This window comes from Bombina bombina, chromosome 6 (assembly GCF_027579735.1).
Source record: "Bombina bombina isolate aBomBom1 chromosome 6, aBomBom1.pri, whole genome shotgun sequence".
NCBI classification, from domain to species: domain Eukaryota; kingdom Metazoa; phylum Chordata; class Amphibia; order Anura; family Bombinatoridae; genus Bombina; species Bombina bombina.
In genome coordinates, this window is record NC_069504.1 from 626,869,643 (window position 1) to 626,890,300 (window position 20,658).

Sequence of the window (20,658 nt, forward strand, 5' to 3'; positions counted from 1 at the left end):
GAGTGTACTCCTTATTTCAGCACATATATATTCACTCTGGTACAAGTCATACCTTAGTCATAAGGAGATTTATTGTATTATATATTATCCTATTCTGTTTTTATTCCAGTATGCAAGGCTCTAATACTAAATTTAATAGAGTTGATAACTATCAAAGAGTGGGGGCTACCGGGAGAGGCCAGTTGACTTAGCCATTCACGGTATTTCAATCTAGCCTTTACCACCTAGATCAAGCTCTGTACCTTGGTTACATATAGCAATGGTTGCCAAACTAAACTCAGTGTTTCTGATATTTACTCTCTATCTTCCTACTAAAAGCAACCACAATATAACCATTATTATATGCTCATTCATATATATTACACCTCACCCGCTGTACACTATTAGCTACTATGAAGCCAAAGAGTGGCTGCCAATCTGACTATCATCTGTTTCTTAGTTTTCCGACCACAGGGCCCATAAGGGGTCATCCAAATAGTCAGCCATTTAAGCTATCTTATTTATAAAATAGAGGTTAGGGAAGCCTATTCTTTGTCATTCATTGCCGTTTTCTTTTCTTTACAAATTTTGATGTTTATTGAACAATGTTATACGGCTATCAATGTATGTTGTTTTAATTGCTAAACCTCAATAAAAAAACTATTTAAAAAAAAAAAAAGGGGGCATTCAACACCAAAAATGTTATTGTTTAAAATGATAGATAATCCCTTTATTTACAATTTCCAAGTTTTGCATAACCAACACTGTCATGTTAATATATGTTTTACCTTATTTTATCTAAGCTTCTGCAGACTGCCTCATTATCTCAGATCTTTTGACATACTTGCATTTCAGGCAATTAGTGCTCTTAAATAACTCCACTGGGGTGAGCACAATGTTATCTTTATTGCACACATGAACAAACAGTACAGGTTATTAGCTATTAAGAGCCAGACAGTGAAATAAGAGGTGGACTGCAGAGTCTAAGAAATCAGCCTATGAGTCTACCTATGTTTAGCCTTTAACAAAAAAAAAAACACACAACACGAGAAAAAAAGCAAATTTGATAAAAGTAAATTTGAAAGTTGATTAAAAATTGACATGCCCGGCCAGCTAGCGAAGTGGATGGTCGCACAGTAACAGAGCATCCGGCCAAAACTTCAATATTAAGGATTTATCTACCTTTATTCTATACTTAAGACTTCCAGAAATGATATCCTGTTCTTAACTTTACACCTAGGAAGAACCCGGGAGCTCACAACAATACGGCATTACTTCTGCTCATAATATGTCTGACCCACTCGCATAAAAATTACTGACAGCTGGGAAAATAGCATCGCCAAGCCCAACAGCTCCACTATGCTCCTGTGACCCACAGAACAACCAGACTACCACTGTGAGTAACTCAGACATCAGACACTGAATAACTGCCAGTGTCACAACCGGAATTCAAAGTGTGAAGCGCCATTTTGGACCGCATGGTTGCACCTATACTAATTTAACAGTATGCATATACAGGCATTCTATGCAGCCGTTGTGGATCTGATCGCAGATTTTGAGAGGAAGACACGCAATTGCCTGGACAATTCATGTGAGACCACACGGACAGAAGATATAGCTGCTGAAAACCACATTTTGCAGCTTGAGAAGAGCCCACAGAACGCAGCCCCAGTCACTCCGTTCATATATGAAGCACCCACGCGGCAATCAGGGGGGTCAGAAATAGCTCAGAAAGGAAGTGTGCGAGCTGCTGAGTTTACTGCATCGGACGAGCAGCATGGCTACTTTAGGAAACATAGATTGAAACACGGAGCCGCAGATCACCCGGCGGCCTTAGCGGCCTTACCTCACACTCCCATGAAAGCTCCCGGTCTCAACTCCCACCAACTGTTAGACCTTGTTCCCGCACCAGTGCCTAGCACCACCAACAACAATGAGACTTCCTCCGATCCGCCTGCACTTCTCAAGTAACAAGAGCAGTATATTTCATGGGGCCAGCGGACTGGTATTGGTTAATCTGAACATAGCATCCGAGATATCTGGTCACTAAGACTCCTTTACAATTTTCTTTATGGCAATGTTTTTACATATCACTGGTACTACCTTAAGATTATTAACTATGGCCTAGATTTAGAGTTTGACGTTAGCCGTGAAAACCAGCGTTAGAGGCTCCTAACGCTGGTTTTAGGCTACCGCCGATATTTGGAGTCACTCAAAATAGGGTCTAACGCTCACTTTTCAGCCGCGACTTTTCCATACCGCAGATCCCCTTACGTCAATTGCGTATCCTATCTTTTCAATGGGATCTTCCTAACTCCGGTATTTAGAGTCGTTTCTGAAGTGAGCGTTAGAGCTCTAACGACAAAACTCCAGCCGCAGAAAAAAAGCAGGAGTTAAGAGCTTTATGGGCTAACGCCGGTTCATAAAGCTCTTAACTACTGTACTCTAAAGTACACTAACACCCATAAACTACCTATGTACCCCTAAACTGAGGTCCCCCCACATCGCCGCAACTCGATTAAATTTTTTTAACCCCTAATCTGCCGACCGCCACCTACGTTATACTTATGTACCCCTAATCTGCTGCCCCTAACCCCGCCAACCCCTGTATTATATTTATTAACCCCTAACCTGCCCCCCACAACGTCGCCGCCAGCTACTTACAATAATTAACCCCTAATCTGCCGACCGCAAAGCGCCGCCACCTACGTTATCCTTATGTACCCCTAATCTGCTGCCCCTAACACCGCCGACCCCTATATTATATTTATTAACCCCTAATCTGCCCCCCTCAACGACGCCGACACCTGCCTACACTTATTAACCCCTAATCTGCCGAGCGGACCTGAGCGCTACTATAATAAAGTTATTAACCCCTAATCCGCCTCACTAACCCTATCATAAATAGTATTAACCCCTAATCTGCCCTCCCTAACATTGCCGACACCTAACTTCAATTATTAACCCCTAATCTGACGACCGAATCTCGCCGCTATTCTAATAAATGTATTAACCCCTAAAGCTAAGTCTAACCCTAATACTAACACCCCCCTAACTTAAATATAATTTAAATCTAACGAAATAAATTAACTCTTATTAAATAAATTATTCCTATTTAAAGCTAAATACTTACCTGTAAAATAAATCCTAATATAGCTACAATATAAATTATAATTACATTGTAGCTATTTTAGGATTAATATTTATTTTACAGGCAACTTTGTAATTATTTTAACCAGGTACAATAGCTATTAAATAGTTAAGAACTATTTAATAGTTACCTAGTTAAAATAATAACAAAATTACCTGTAAAATAAGTCCTAACCTAAGTTATAATTAAACCTAACACTACCCTATCAATAAATTAATTAAATAAAATACCTACAATTACCTACAATAAAACCTAACACTACACTATCAAATAAATTAAATACAATTTCTACAAATAACTACAATTACATAAACTAACTAAAGTACAAAAAATAAAAAAGAACTAAGTTACAAAAATAAAAAAATATTTACAAACATAAGAAAAATATTACAACAATTTTAAACTAATTACACCTACTCTAAGCCCCCTAATAAAATAACAAAGACCCCCAAAATAAAAAAAATTCCCTACCCTATTCTAAATTAATAAATTTAAAAGCTCTTTTACCTTACCAGCCCTGAACAGGGCCCTTTGCGGGGCATGCCCCAAGAAAATCAGCTCTTTTGCCTGTAAAAAAAAACATACAATACCCCCCCCCCCAACATTACAACCCACCACCCACATACCCCTAATCTAACCCAAACCCCCCTTAAATAAACCTAACACTAAGCCCCTGAAGATCTTCCTACCTTGTCTTCACCTCAACAGGTATCACCGATCTGTCCTGGCATCCGGTGCTGAAGAGGTCCAGAAGAGGCTCCAAAGTCTTCCTCCTATCCGGCAAGAAGAGGACATCCGGACCGGCAAACATCTTCATCCAAGCGGCATCTTCGATCTTCTTCCATCCGGTGCGGAGCGGGTCCATGTTGAAGCATCCGACGCGGATCCATCCTCTTCTTCCGGCGTCTCTCGACGAATGACGGTTCCTTTAAGGGACGTCATCCAAGATGGTGTCCCTCGAATTCCGATTGGCTGATAGGATTCTATCAGCCAATCGGAATGAAGGTAGGAATATTCTGATTGGCTGATGGAATCAGCCAATCAGAATCAAGTTCAATCCGATTGGCTGATCCAATCAGCCAATCAGATTGAGCTCGCATTCTATTGGCTGATGTGAACAGTCAATAGAATGCAAGCTCAATCTGATTGGCTGATCGAATCAGCCAATCGGATTGAACTTGATTCTGATTGGCTGATTCCATCAGCCAATCAGAATATTCCTACCTTAATTCCGATTGGCTGATAGAATCCTATCAGCCAATCGGAATTCGAGGGACGCCATCTTGGATGACGTCCCTTAAAGGAACCGTCATTCGTCGGGAGACGCCGGAAGAAGAGGATGGATCCGCGTCGGATGCTTCAACATGGACCCGCTCCGCACCGGATGGAAGAAGATCGAAGATGCCGCTTGGATGAAGATGTTTGCCGGTCCGGATGTCCTCTTCTTGCCGGATAGGAGGAAGACTTTGGAGCCTCTTCTGGACCTCTTCAGCACCGGATGCCAGGACAGATCGGTGATACCTGTTGAGGTGAAGACAAGGTAGGAAGATCTTCAGGGGCTTAGTGTTAGGTTTATTTAAGGGGGGTTTGGGTTAGATTAGGGGTATGTGGGTTGTAATGTTGGGGGGGGGGGGTATTGTATGTTTTTTTTTTACAGGCAAAAGAGCTGATTTTCTTGGGGCATGCCCCGCAAAGGGCCCTGTTCAGGGCTGGTAAGGTAAAAGAGCTTTTAAATTTATTAATTTAGAATAGGGTAGGGAATTTTTTTATTTTGGGGGTCTTTGTTATTTTATTAGGGGGCTTAGAGTAGGTGTAATTAGTTTAAAATTGTTGTAATATTTCTTATGTTTGTAAATATTTTTTTATTTTTTGTAACTTAGTTCTTTTTTATTTTTTGTACTTTAGTTAGTTTATGTAATTGTAGTTATTTGTAGAAATTGTATTTAATTTATTTATTGATAGTGTAGTGTTAGGTTTTATTGTAGGTAATTGTAGGTAATTGTAGGTATTTTATTTAATTAATTTATTGATAGGGTAGTGTTAGGTTTAATTATAACTTAGGTTAGGACTTATTTTACAGGTAATTTTGTTATTATTTTAACTAGGTAACTATTAAATAGTTCTTAACTATTTAATAGCTATTGTACCTGGTTAAAATAATTACAAAAGTTGCCTGTAAAATAAATATTAATCCTAAAATAGCTACAATGTAATTATAATTTATATTGTAGCTATATTAGGATTTATTTTACAGGTAAGTATTTAGCTTTAAATAGGAATAATTTATTTAATAAGAGTTAATTTATTTAATAAGAGTTAATTAATTTCGTTAGATGTAAATTATATTTAAGTTAGGGGGGTGTTAGGGTTAGACTTAGCTTTAGGGGTTAATCCATTTATTATAGTAGCGATGAGCTCCGGTCGTCAGATTAGGGGTTAATAATTGAAGTTAGGTGTCGGCGATGTTAGGGAGGGCAGATTAGGGGTTAATACTATTTATGATAGGGTTAGTGAGGCGGATTAGGGGTTAAAAACTTTATTATAGTAGCGCTCAGGTCCGCTCGGCAGATTAGGGGTTAATAAGTGTAGGCAGGTGTCGGCGACGTTGAGGGGGGCAGATTAGGGGTTAATAAATATAATATAGGGGTCTGCGGTGTTAGGGGCAGCAGATTAGGGGTACATAAGGATAACGTAGGTGGCGGCGCTTTGCGGTCGGCAGATTAGGGGTTAATTATTGTAAGTAGCTGGCGGCGACGTTGTGGGGGGCAGGTTAGGGGTTAATAAATATAATACAGGGGTCGGCGGTGTTAGGGGCAGCAGATTAGGGGTACATAGGGATAATGTAAGTTGCAGCGGTTTACGGAGCGGCAGATTAGGGGTTAATAATATAATGCAGGGGTCAGCGATAGCGGGGACGGCAGATTAGGGGTTAATAAGTGTAAGGGTAGGGGTGTTTAGACTCGGGGTACATGTTAGAGTGTTAGGTGCAGACGTAGGAAGTGTTTCCCCATAGGAAACAATGGGGCTGCGTTAGGAGCTGAACGCTGCTTTTTTGCAGGTGTTAGGTTTTTTTTCAGCTCAAACAGCCCCATTGTTTCCTATGGGAGAATCGTGCACGAGCACGTTTTTGAGGCTGGCCGCGTCCGTAAGCAACTCTGGTATTGAGAGTTGCATTTGCGGTAAAAATGCTCTACGCTCCTTTTTTGGAGCCTAACGCAGCATTTGTTTGGACTCTCGATACCAGAGTTAATTTTATGGTGCGGCCAGAAAAAAGCCAGCGTAGCGTTAACAGCCCATCTACCGCCAAACTCCAAATCTAGGCCTATGTGTATATTTAGATACCCTATACTTGCATACAGGCAGGACATAGTTAGACAGATATATACTTTTTCTATACTACCTTCTGCTGACTCACTACTAATATTTCTAGCAAAGATCTGCTGGCTGACACTATCAGTATCATTCATCCTAAGTCATAGGCTCTAGGCGCACCTTCAGATCTTGTTAGGATGCCACATACATGTTTTTACAATTAAGCTATACCAGGGTCTAATTTATCATGTTCTCCTCTGGCATTAGATGTGTGTTATTGATATGACCTTCATGTCCCTGGGTGGTGGGCCCACATTCAGGTGGCATAGTATATATGTACAGAGGGGCAATATTCAGCTGTTCAATTTATTACCCTGATATTTATCTGCTCAGATTTTGTCCTAAACTTGTATAGCCTACCTAATAGTTTAGACCTATTTGGTGGGCCAGTCTGCGAGATTGCTCACCACTTTGGCCCTTTCTGTGGAGCAAGTATTGTTTGCTACTGTTCACTTGCTTGTTAGTTAATGTGGGAATACATGAATCTGATAACTCTTGTTTTACATTTAAGCAATGCTTCCCATGTATTCTTTAACAGACCGTTATATAGTAATAAGTTACCCTGGGGTCTAGTTTTCCCTTAGGGCAGGGGTGTCCAAACTTTGCTCTCCAGAGGATTTGGAACTACATTTCCGATGATGCTCAGCCAGCATTTTATCTAGCTGAGCATCATGGGAAATGTAGTTCCAAAACCTCTGGAGAGCAAAGTTTGGACACCCCTGCCTTAGGGTATTCCTTTAGGCTAGCACCATAGATATTATTATATAAGGGTCAGGCTGCCAGCGGCCGGGGCAGCAGGATTTCCTTTCCCACCGTCCTCACTAGGTGCAGACCTACATATACAATTGGGAGCCCAGAGACATGTAACTGCCCATAAACAAAATGGGTTTTCCCCAACATCCTTATTATAGTTGCTGAATATATAGATACCTAATTATGCACACTCCCACCTCCCCCCCCCTCCTCCTAATCAGTATCCCCACTACAACATATTGCTTCCTTTAAGCAGCCTATATTTGAGTTTTATTATCACATATGCCCATTATAATTGCCCAAACAAGCCATCCACTCATAGACTCATAGAGTCTGCTCACAAAGTCCTATTGTTATATCCCCCCCCCGCCCACCTCTATACTCTGAGATTTGTAATTAGTCTCAGTGGTTTGCGCGGTTTCTCTCGTTAAATACCGCAAACAAAATCATATACTGATAGCAATCCTGTGGATTCTATTTCATTTCTGGTTATTTATGTGTAACAACATATTGAATGTATAGGATTCATGACATTTTGTGAAAGAGAATAAGCCCTAGATTGAGTTTTCATGAAACATTTTTTGATTCTATGTATGATTGCTAACCAAGTTTTATATATATACAGACAGTTTAAATTTGCAATCCTATCTGACTATGTTTAAATTTATAGGTAACAGTTCAATAGCTGTTGGAAAAGCATTATAAAACAAAAAATTACGAGGCTTTCATTTGATTGGGACTCTAACTATGACTTTACAACCGTTTATTTTTGCATCTTCTATTTTTATGCTGGAAATCAGTACCATTTAGGTTACAGTTTCACTTATTCTGTGATGCTATTTAGTTTTTTTTTATTATGTCTGTATGTCACAACTTTATTTGCCTCAATAAAAACTATTATAAAAAAAAATAAAAAAATAAAAAAAAATTGACATGCCCTATCTAAATCATGAAAGTTTAAATTTGGACTTTACTGTCCCTTTAAATTAAATCCACCCTGGTTAGGAGTGATGATCACATGCCACTCCTTTCACCTATACCTGGCTTCTTTAAATTTAACCTCTGAGCTCCCAAACCCCTCCTCAGAAAAAGTCCCACTCACGTAACAGTCTGACTCCTGTATGACAACATGGCTCAGGTTAAGCCTTCAGATTCTGAAATGGGAGGCATGTATATCTCCTGCTACAGAATTTTAGAGGTATATTAAATAGGAAAACACTCTTAGATTATCAAACAAGTTAAAGGGACAGTCAAGTCCAAAATAAACTTTCATGATTCAAATAGTAATTTACTTTTATCACCAAATTTGCTTTGTTCTCTTGGTATTCTTAGTTGAAAGCTAAACCTAGGTAGGCTCATACGCTAATTTCTTAGACCTTGAAGGCCGCCTCATATGTGAATGCATTTTAACAGTTTTTAACCACTAGAGGGCGTTAGTTCATGTGTGTCATATAGATAACATTGAGCTCACAAACGTGAAGTTACCTAGAAGTAAGCACTGATTGGTTAAAATGCAAGTCTGTCAGAAGAACTGAAATAAGGGGGCAGTTTGCAAAGGCCTAGATACAAGGTAATGACAGAGGTAAAAAGTGTTATTATAACTTTGTTGGTCCTGCAAAACTGAGAAATGGGTAATAAAGGGATTATCTATCTTTTTAAAAACTAAAATTCTGGGGTTGACAGTCCCTTTAAATCATTTTTGTATAAAATAGGTTACGTCTAAATGATCTAAAACTAAGTCTAAAGCTAACAGGAAATTCATATTTGTGCATAACTGGTCCTTAACAATATGTCCCAAAGCTATATAGTGGACAGAAATATGCTGCTGTAAATGTGAAACAAAAACAAATTGTTTTAGTAAGTACAGAAATATTGGCTTTCAAAAAAAATGTAATACATCAAAAACCCTTTTTTTTTTTAAAGGGACAGTCTAATCAAAATTAAACTTTCATGATTTAAATAGGGCATGCAAGTTTAAACAGCTTTCCAATTTACTTGTATCATTACATTTGCTTTGTTCTTTTGGTATTCTTTGTTGAAAGCAAAATCTAGGTAGGCTCATATGCTAATATCTAAGCACTTGAAAGCTGCCTCTTGTCTGAATTCATTTGACATTTTTTCATAGCTGGACAACACTATCTGTGCCATATAGATAAAATTGTGCTCACTCCCGTGCAGTAATTTATGAGTCAGCACTGATTGGCTAAAATGCAAATTTGTCAAAAGAACTGAAATAAGGGGACAGTCTGAAGAGGCTTAGATGCAAGGTAATCAAAGAGGAAAAAAAGTATATTAATATAAACGTGTTGTTTACGCAAAATCGGGGAATGGGTAATAAAGAGATTATCTATCTTTTAAAAAAATATAAATTCTGGGAGTAGACTGTCCCTTTAAGATGCAACAAAGAGGAAATGGTCTTTTACGTCCCATTAAATATGAAACATTTTATTTACCGTTTTTGTGATCTTGGAAGGCATCAATTTTCACGGCAGACTTATGCTGGCAAGTGCTTCCAGGTGCTAACAAAAGCAGTTGGTATTAGTGAATAAGGCACAGTTGTGATACTATTCCAGGAATCCGAGGTAGGATCATAACAGTCTAACGTTTTGCATCTTTGTGTCCCAAAGTATCCTCCAACCACATAGAGTTTATTACCAGATGCCAAAGCATGGCATGACATACGTTTTGCTGTCATATCCCCAATTCTAGTCCACTGGATAGTTTCACAGTCAAAGCGATAGGCAGAAGCAGCTGTAAACTCTGTGTCACCCCCCATAATAAAAATGTGGCTTCCTAAAACTGCAGCAGCTGTATACCGCCAGGGCTGGGGACACTCTGCCTTAATAGTCCATCTGTTCTCTATTGGGTCATAACATTGCACTTTGGACACTCTATCTCGATGTATACTTGTACCTCCAAAAACAAAAACCTTTAACTTGGCACTGACCACAGCTGCATTACTTACACCATCCCTTAATGGTGCCATCATTGCCCATTTGTTTGTAAAAGGGTCATATTTCTCCACTTGTTTTAATGAAACTGACGGAGAAGCAGGAAAAATTCCAGCAACTGCAGTATGCCCCCCAACAACATAAAGACAATTTTCCAACTCTGCAGAGCCATGTCCAAACCTTGCAATGAGCATAGGGGCTGCCTTGGCCCATTCTTCATGGATTGTATCATAAACCCAGACATCTTTAGAGACTCCATTCTCAGAACCTCTTCCTCCTGTAATATACACTTTGCAACCTATACCACAGGCACTAAACTCTTTCCTCGGACTTGGCAGCTCAGTTTTAGGAATTATCTCTTTAGCCTTGTGATCAACTCTGTACATTTTGTCACACATGAATGTTTGACCACCTAAAATGAGCAACGTGTGACCCGCTTTCCTTGGTTTAGCACATGGGCTCATAACTACGCCATCATTCTGAAGAATCTTCTTTTTGCAGTTAACAGCTTCTTCCATAATTAGCTTGCTTTGCTCATCTGCCATTATTAAATCCTCAGAAACAATAGCTTGTTTGAGTGATTCAGAGGGAAGCAAGGCCAGTCTGATGTTTTTTAGCAATTCAGGAAAACAATCTTTTCTATAGTTCAAGTCATACTTTACCCACTGGAGCACTGCATTAAAAACAATTTGCTCATCCTCAGTTTCAAGTTCATCACTAGAAATCAAGTCAAGCAAAATATCTTTCGAGAGACTGTTAAAATCATCAGCATTGTAAAGAGTTTCAAAATTGGCCAGGCACACCCTCAACGACATGTCATATAGTCTTCGGCATTGATGAGCATCTGATAACATCATCATTCCCAAACAATTTGAGGGATAAAGATTTTTTTCTAGAAATTCAGCAGCTGCATCTCTTATATCATGAAACTGGAGCATATCTCCAGCCTCTAGCAGGGACTCAGCATTTTCTTCATTAATCATAACTTTTGAAGAGTAAGCAAAATCAAGTAGAAGTTCGAGAACTTCAGGGTGAAGACTGTCATTAAAGTTCACTGTGTCATCCAAACTCTCTCTCAATCCATTGCTAAACATGGCCTCAAAATATGGGCTGCAGGCTGCCAATACCACTCGATGGCATGTAAATGATCTATTTCCTGCGCATAGTGTCACATCCGCAAAAAGTCCCTGTTTTCGCATTGTATTGAGATGGGTCAAAACACAATCAGGATGGCTGAGTTTATGATATAAAAAAAAATTCATGGATCCACTACTGGTGCGGGACTTGCGATTTTCATGCACACTGAAGGACATGACGATATCTACAAATGGTAGTAAGAGATTAAAAAAGATTAAGCTTTTTAAAAGTATAAAAGTGCAAACTATTTCATTTGATGTGTCAGTCACTTAAAGTGAATGTAAACTAGTCGCTCACGTCATAGGATAGAATTGAAAAAATTAATGAGACTTTCATTCATCAAATGTGTAGTATATACTTTTCTTCTGAGATTTGTACCATGTAATGCCAGAATGATAAGCGCCGTTCCTCCGCCCGCCATATTCATCAATTGATTGACAGATGACTTATCTGCAATCCACTAATCGTGGTTTCTGAACGCCCTAGGGGGGAAGCAACGGATTAGTGGATTGACGATGAGTCATCTGTCAATCAATTGATTTATATGGCTGGCGGAGGAACGGCGCTTATTATTCTGGCATTACATGGTACAAATCTCAGAAGAAAAGTATATACTACACATTTGATGAATGAAAGTCTCATTATTTTTTTCAATTCTATCCTATGACCTGAATGACTATGCTCACGTTTACATTCACTTTAATTGATAATAGTATGATAATGCTTACCACACTTGACTAAAAAACTGCAACATGTAATGCTGAATGGTATCCTAAATATTTATACTTCTATATACTTATTTTAACTTATACGAAGTAGGCAAAATATATGTTATAATATATACACACAGGGGTAGACAAATCTGTTTAAAATGTAAGAGCCAGAAAGAATAATTAGTTGCAAGACAATGGTTATGTATATAGATATATGGAGAATAATCCAAAAATCAGCTTTTATAAACATGCTTTACCATTTTGTGTGGTTGTAATACATTACTAAGCTCTAAAAATGTATTGCAGTGCATAACAGGCTTTTTACAGAGCACCCACCAATACCAAACACAGGTCATTCAACCTTGGGTAATGTATAATTATTCTAGCTCAAGTGCTCATCCCAGAGGCAGAACTTTTTTTCACTTTCTGCAATGAGATTTGTTTTAGCGAAAAAAAATTCTGCAGGTTATATAAAAAAAAAATTACATTTTAAATTAGGCAGTTGCACTAAAGCAGCAGTTCACGTGCAATGTGTTGGATAACTGGAGAATAAAGCATTTTTTAAAGTTTTATAATATATTGCAGCAGTTGAAAATTGGATTGCAAATTAATAAATGTGTTTTCTTTCCACTTGGTCTAACATAGAAATGTAGTAATAAAAAAAGGTGAATTGCTCATTAGAATGTCTTAGACTAAAAACAAACAAAAAAAAAACCAAATTTTACAAGAACAACCAAAATCCTACTAGAAATAACAACAGTTTAGTATTTGTATCAGTCAGCAATACAAAGAAAATGATTGACATTCCCTCTTGTATACAATAAGTATGAAGTGTTGCTCCAGAATCTATAACTGAGGCATCACTGGCCCTAGGAGAGGAGTTCTGAAACATGCTACAGCCTTCTATATCATGCAAGGGGTTAAAGTGAGCGACAACTCTGACAACGGTACTGTGCCCCCCGCACAATGCATACTTGTATACAATACCTTAGTGTTCTTCCTGGTACATAAAGGTGCAAACAATTAAAAATACTTTCAGGGGAACTTAATTTTGAGTCTATGGTGAATTTTTAATCTGTTGAACTTTATTATTTAAAAGGGACAGTAAAGTCAAAATAACTAATGATTCGTATAGAACACGCAATTTTAAACAACTTTCCAATTTACTTCTGTTTAATTTTCCTAGTTCTCTTAATATTCTTTGTTGAAGAGCATACATAGGAAAGCTCAGGAGCATCAATGCACTACTAGGAGCTAGCTGCTCGTTGGTGGATGCACACATATGCCTTGGCATTGGCTTACTCAATGTATTCAGAAAGCTTCCAGTAGTGCATTGTTGGATGGAGGGGCACCATTTCATTCTTGGACCCAGGCAGTACAATGTCTAGAGCCTGAGTTCTGTCAGATTCTGCGACCCTTCGGAATGTGCAACCAGACGATCTAAACATGCGCGCAGTTACATCATCACATTCCATCAGTTGCAAAATCCTACAGAACAGCTCCCATCGTATTTTGCAACAGCGGACTACGCATGTGACATAGGTCACCGGTTGCAAAATCCGACACAAAACAGCTGTCATCTGATTTTGTGTCCGAGGAGGAGTGCGCATACTTGCGCCCATATCAGTGCTTCTGATAGCACATTTTTTGTATGTATAATACTGGCTGAGCCCAATCATGAAAGTATCCTTAAAAATATATCAGTCAGGACAGATCACAGTGCATTGCCGATTGCCCTAGCACTGTCTGTTAGATCTCCCCAAACATAGGAAATATAACTTTGGCTTCTGTATGGTGAAATGATCCTAAGGGGCCGATTTAACATACTGCGAATGCAGCAGTTTCCGCACTCCTTAACTTATCCGTCACCTCTGAGACGGCTGACAGCAATCATCTCGATCAGGATGATTGACACCTGCTATCGGCCGATTGGCCTCGAATCTGCAGGGGGCGGCATTGCACAAGCATTTCACTAGAAATGCTTGTGCAATGTTAAATGCCAACAGCGTATGCTGTCGGCATTTAGCAATGTTGGGCGGACATGACCCACTACAACGGATCATGTCCGCCCATATCTTAATAAATCGGCCCCTAAGTCACCACTTCTGTTCTCTTTCCACGTGTTTCCTGAGGCTGCCCCTATTTACACTGAAAACCACCATGTATTTTGAGAAACATTGGACATTACTCTTTCCTTGCTGCTAGGCTTTAATTAAATATGTGTCTTGATACACACTTGTACACTAGGAAGAGAAGCCAGAATTTTCATCTGAGATAAATGTGTATGCAGTAGTATTTATATCTCATTATGTGCAGTAGTATCTATACATACAAGTGTATGATCCAAAATCTTATCCTGAGGTAAATTTGTATTCAGTAGTATCTTTATCTCATTATGTGGTATCCATACATACATGTGTCTACATCAGAATCTTATTCTGAGGTATTTTTTTCTGCAGTAAAAATCAGTAGTATCTTTATCTCATTATGTGGTATCCATACCTACATGTGTGTACACCAGAATCTTATTCTGAGGTAAATCTGTATGCAGTAGTAGTATCCATATCTCAGGTGTATTATGTATGGATGCGTCTATAGGTAAAGGTGCGCAAACTGCCATCCTATTCTGAGGTAAATGCAGTAACTATCTTGGTAGATTATATGCAGGGTGCTATCCATACCTGCAGGTGTATGCTCTACCATCCCATTCTGAGGTAAAATGTAAATGCAGTAAATATCTTGGTAAATTATATACAGAGTGGTATCCATACGTACAGGTGAATGCACTGCTATCATATTCTGAGGTAAATTTATGTACAGTAGTATCTATATATCATGCAAAACTAATAGTTCTTGTATCTCGGGAACATTAATGTTCACTATAATCTCTTAGGCACGTTTGTGCACTGGCTTCTCTTCCTGGTGTACAGGTGTGTATCAAGAAGGGATGCACCGATACTAGTATCGGTACCGATACCAAGTATATGCACCAGTACTTGTACTCGTGCAAATGCCCCCATACTTAAACCGATACCTCCAGATCTTAGATCTTACCGATAAGCCATCTTGTGGCATTTTTTCAAACTTCATGTTCCCATTTCATTTGAGGCTGGATTATAGACTTAACTAAAAATTGTTCACTTCTGTTTTGCCAATAAAAAATGCTGTTATTTGTATTATTGTACGTCTGAGAGCAGTGCTTCAAAAGCTGCTACTATACAGCTGGAAGCCTACCTGGGAGAAATCACTGTACCTCATTCAGACAAACCCCTGAAGTACTGGGCAGTTAATAAACTGAAATTTAATGGCCCAAAAATATATTTCTGCCCCATGCAGTAGTGTGGAAAGTGAGACTGTTCAGCTTAGCGTCAAACGTCCTTACTGATAAAAGAAACAGACTTATAGCTGAACATGCAGAGATGCTTCTGTTCCTTAAAAAGAACTTGCCACTAACTTTTGAAAAATGTATTCTAATTGCTAGATTGCCTGTTATACTGCTAGTTCTCATCTTGCACAATTATGCTCAAAACATACTGTACTCTGAGGAACAGCCTTATATAATTACAGGAAGAGTGTTCATAGGACATATTAAGTTAATTCCTATGAACACATCCTACAATTATAGGACTAGATTACATTTAATTGGTAAGCTTTACGAATGCTCTGTTCCCATTTCCAACTCCATAGACTTTAATGGAGTTGGACATGTAATGAGAGCATTGGTAAAGCTTACCAGTCAGTGTAATCTATCCCATAGTGTTTTTCCCCATGATTAAACAGTGCACTGTTATATTTTTAACCGTATTGCACTTTTGGTTGGTTGCGATTACATATAAACATGTTCTGTGAAATTTCTGCGAGTTTTTACAACTTTGTGACAACAAGCAAATAAAACTTTTATTATTCTATAATGTCTTTTGAGTTAAAGTTCTTCATTGTAAAGAAGCTATCTTAAATCATTAGTCTGTATTGTGCTTGAGAAACGGTCACATGGCATAGAAGTATTGGTACTTGTACTCGGTCTTAAAAAAATGGTATCGGTGCAACCCTAGTATCAAGACAAAGATTTTTTAAAGCCTACCAGTGTTATATACAAAAAAATGTGCAAATCCGATGACAGATGTTTTGTGTTGGATTTTGCAACCGGTGACCTATGTCGCATGTGCAGGTCGTGGTTGCAAAATCTGATGGGAGCTGTAGAAATGTGCCACAGATGGAATGTGATGATGTATGGTTGCACATTTCGACGGGTCGCAGAAACCTGCCTTGAGAGAACATAGAGTATGTACATTGCCTTGTTGACACCCTACAAAAACGAATCTATACAAGGGGCAAAACTAATTACATGTAGTAAAATGCCTGATTTAATCATGATCTAAAAACAAAATTTATGCTTACCTGATAAATGTATTTCTTGCCGGGCAAGAAGAGTCCACAATTACCTTCCAATTACTAGTGGGATATTCAACTTCTGGCCAGCAGGAGGAGGCAAAGAGCACCCCAGCAGAACTGTTAAGTGTCACTTCCCTTACCCATAATCCCCAGTCATTTGGCCAAAGGAAAATGGAAAAAGAAGATAAAGTTTGTACAAAAACACTGCCATCTTAAATTTAATTAAGGGCGGGTCGTGGACTCTCCATGCCCGGAAAGAAATTTATCAGGTAAGCATAAATTTTGTTTTGTTTCCTATGGCATGGAGAGTCCACAATTTCATTATAATTATTAGTGGAAACCCATACCGAAGCTAGAGGACACAGAATGAAAGGGAGGGAGAACAAGATAGACAGACCTAAACAGAAGGCACCATCTCTTGAAGAACTTTTCTCCCAAAAGAAGCCTCAGCCGAGAATTTTGAAGAGGTAGGCAATGAAGACCATGTGGCCGTCTTGCAGATTTACTCCACAGAAGCTTTATTTTTGAAAACCTAGGAAGAAGAGACAGCCCTAGTGGAATGAGCCGTAATTCTCTCAGGAGGCTGTTGTCCAGCTGTCTCATAAGCTAATCGGATAACACTTCTCAACCAGAGAGAAAGAGTAGTAGAAGTGTCCTTCTGACCCTTACGCTTACCAGAGGAAACAACGAACAGGGCAGAAGATTGCTGAAAAACTTAAATAGCTTGAAGGAAAAAAATTTAGAGCATGCTCAACATCCAAATTATGCAACAGGTATTCCCTCTGAGAAGAAGGATAAAGGCAAAAAGAAGGAAACAACAACATCCTGATTGATATTGCGATCCGATACTACCTTGGGAAAAAATCCCAACTAGAACGAAAAACCTCCTTATCGACATGAAAAAAAGGAAATCATACTGCAGAACCAAAGGTTCGGAAACTCTGTGAGCAGAAGAAAAAGGAGAAATAAAACTTTCCAAGATAACAACTTAATATCAACTGCATGCTTAGGCTCAAAACAGGGCCTGCTGCAGAACTTTAAAAAGAAGATTAAGACTCCAAGGAGGAACAAGAAGTTTAAATACAGACCTGAATCTGACCAAGGCCTGCACAAAAGACTGAACATCTGGCAAATCTGCCAGACGTTAGAGCAAAAGAATAGACAGTGCAGAAATCTGACCCTTCATAGAAACTGACTGATAAACTTTTCTCCAGGCCATCCTGAAGAAAAGACAAAATTCAAGGTACCTTTACCTAGCTCCAAGAAAAACCCCTCGAGTCACACCAATAAAAGGAATATATGCCATACCTTTTGGGAAATCGAGCGAGTAACAGGTTTACGAGCCTGAAGCATGGTATCAATGATCTTTTCAAAAACGCCACGCCTAGCTAAGACTAGATGTTCCATCCCCAAGTAGTCAGCTTCAGAGAAGCTAGATTTGGGAGGGGGAAGGGACTCAGAAGTAGAAGGTCCTTCCTTAAAGGCAACCCCAAAGGGAAAGAAAAAAACATTGTCACCAAATTCGCGAACCAGGGCCTGCAAGGCCAGACAGGAGCAATCAGAAAAACTGATGTCCTTTCCTGCTGATATGGAAGAAGAGAAAATGGAGGTAACGTATACTAGACTGAAGCTCCAAGGCACCGATAGAACGTCGATCAGAGCGGCTAGTGGATCTCTAGATCTTAAACCGTACCTTGGAAGCTTGGCGGTAAGGCGTGACGCCATCAGATCCAACTCCGAAACCCCCCACCTGAGGGTTATTATTGAAAATACCTCCGGGCAGAGACCCCACTCCTCAGGACGAAAGGTCTGCCTGCTCAGAAAAACCATATCCCAGATGTCCACCCCTGGGATGAGGAAGGAAAAGAGGAAACAAACATGAGGCTTCGCCCACTAGAAGCAGAAGCTTTACCTGGGTTCAAACCCACAACCTTCAGCTCCAGAAGTGGTGGAAATAACCACTATGCCACTTCAACCTTAGAATATGAGGAACCTCCTACATAGCTAACAAACACTGAGCCCCTCCCTGGTGGATGATGTATGCCGAGGTCCGAATGGAACCTGATAAACTGGACCAAACCTAGTTGAGGCCAAGCAGATTAAGCATTGAAGATTGCACTCAACTCTAGGATGATTATGAAAAAAGAAGACTCCTCTGGAGTCCAGAGAACCTGAGCCAATAAAGAAAACAAAATGCTCCCCAGCCCGGCAGGCTGCCATCAGAGGTCACAATCACCCAGGAAGGCCTCAGAGAGCAAGTTCACTGAGACAGAAGGTCCTGTAAAATCACCAAGATAGAGAGACTCTTGTAGGGGGTCAAAAGCTATCCCCTGCGAGAGGAATTCCTGAAAGAACCGGGCTAACCAATCAGTTCCAAAAGGAGCTACTCCTATAACTGAAGAAGACGCAGATGGAAAAACTCACAAAGGGGATAATGTCCATGGAAAACAACAACAACAACCATTAGACCAAATACTTCCATTTAATGGACGTATAGAGGGCTGAAGAGAAAAAGCAAGAATCAATAAGATAGGATTTTCTGACATTCGTCAGAAAAATCTGCATGGATAGAGAATCTAAAATCGTTCCCAAGAAACACACCCTGGTGTGAAACACTAGGGAACTCATCTCCAGATCCACTATCCACCCATGAGAACGAGAATAGACAACATCTCTGTATGAGATCTATCTAACTGTAGAGACGGCACCTGAACCAAAATGTCGTTCAGGCATGGAGCCACCGCTATTCCCTGAGATCTGACCACCGCCATAGCAAGGTCAAGGGGAATGACATCTAACTAGAAAAAGCAACCGCAGGAATTGGAGATGTTCCCTGAGAGGGAACATCAATATACACGTCCTTCAGGTCTATAGTAGACATGAACTAACTCCCTGAACCAAGGGAGAATGGAACAAAAAGTCTCCATATTGAAACAGGAAACCTTGAGGAATGTGTTGATACTTGATGGCAAATATGGGACTCCAGAGAGTATAGGTCCTTTACGCAGTTTAAGAAGGCCTCTCTTAACCTAGTTTGCAGAGAACTTTGGCAGGATAAAACTGCCCCTGAGGAGACAAGACTAAAACCCTATCCTGTATCCCTGGAATACTAGTTCCATAGCCCCAGGTTTCTTAGAGTGCTACCCTCTACTCCAAGGATGACCAGATCTTCATGAAGTCCTGGATTGTTCTGGCTTAGAAGAGGAAGACTTTTTGACCCTCGAGTTACGAAAGGAATGCAAATTTGAATTCTGTTGATCCTTAGGTCTACCCCTCTTTTGCTGAGGATGGAAGAACCCTCTCCCTCAGAAAATTTGTGATTTCAGCAAAACCAAGTCCAAATAAAGTCTTGCCCAAAATTGGGAAACACAGAAGTTCAGATTTAGATGGAACAGCTGCCGACCAAGATTTGAGTAATAGAGCTCTGCAAGCTAAAATCGCAAGGAAAGAAATGTTTCCTAAAAATTCTTAAATAATATTCTATAATTATTTCAAAGTACAAAGTATAATACTCTAAATCATACATTTCACAGACATAGCAAGTATGCCTCAGATGAGGGAAAATAAAAATATTGTATGTCTATAAAATATTAGTGTCTTAATAACACAAGAAATTGATCATGATACATGAAACCATACAATTTGAACCAAATCTCCATACATAAAATATATAAAAAATATATATGATAAGGATAAACAAAAAATGTCCTCATTATGGAGGAAAAATAAGGCATGTAGACCCTGTTAAATACAGGATAACATATAAAAAGCCCTATGTTTTATTCATAAAAACATACTATGAAATAAAATTTGCATCTTGAGGGCACTTAGGTCATTAAGTATTCTACATGTCACCCATAGAGCAAAAATATCCCCAAATGAAAGAGATTGAATGCAAAAGGATACACATAAAATATTTTAAAGTATTAACATGAAATAGCCAGCAGATGGCGGTAATACCATGAAAGTTCAGTCTTTGCAAAATGTTATTACTCAAAGGCAAATAAATATCTATGAGTGGTTGAAGAATGAAGATATGCATTTGATTCTTCAGAGAAAGGGGTTTTCAGTCTATATTGAGGCCTGATTCCCCTTCAGAGTACAGTGTTTGTCAGAGGGATATATTTGGGATATGGTTTAGGACACCTCATGGGAACTTTTTCATAAACCCTCTAATCTAATCGGTAACAGGGACTTGTCTTTTGCTGTT

The 20,658-nt window shown here is 39.2% G+C and overlaps 1 protein-coding gene across 1 annotated transcript in view; it reads right to left on the bottom strand.

Annotated features, from left to right (window-relative positions):
• KLHL25 (kelch like family member 25) overlaps positions 1 to 20,658 on the bottom strand; it is an 82,674-nt gene that overhangs the window by 31,073 nt on the left and 30,943 nt on the right. Inside the window, exon 2 of the mRNA XM_053717644.1 lies at positions 9,709 to 11,527. Within this exon, the coding sequence (XP_053573619.1) occupies positions 9,750 to 11,519 (1,770 nt within the window). The 5' untranslated portion in view covers positions 11,520 to 11,527 and the 3' untranslated portion in view covers positions 9,709 to 9,749. The remainder of the gene's footprint in view (positions 1 to 9,708; positions 11,528 to 20,658) is intronic.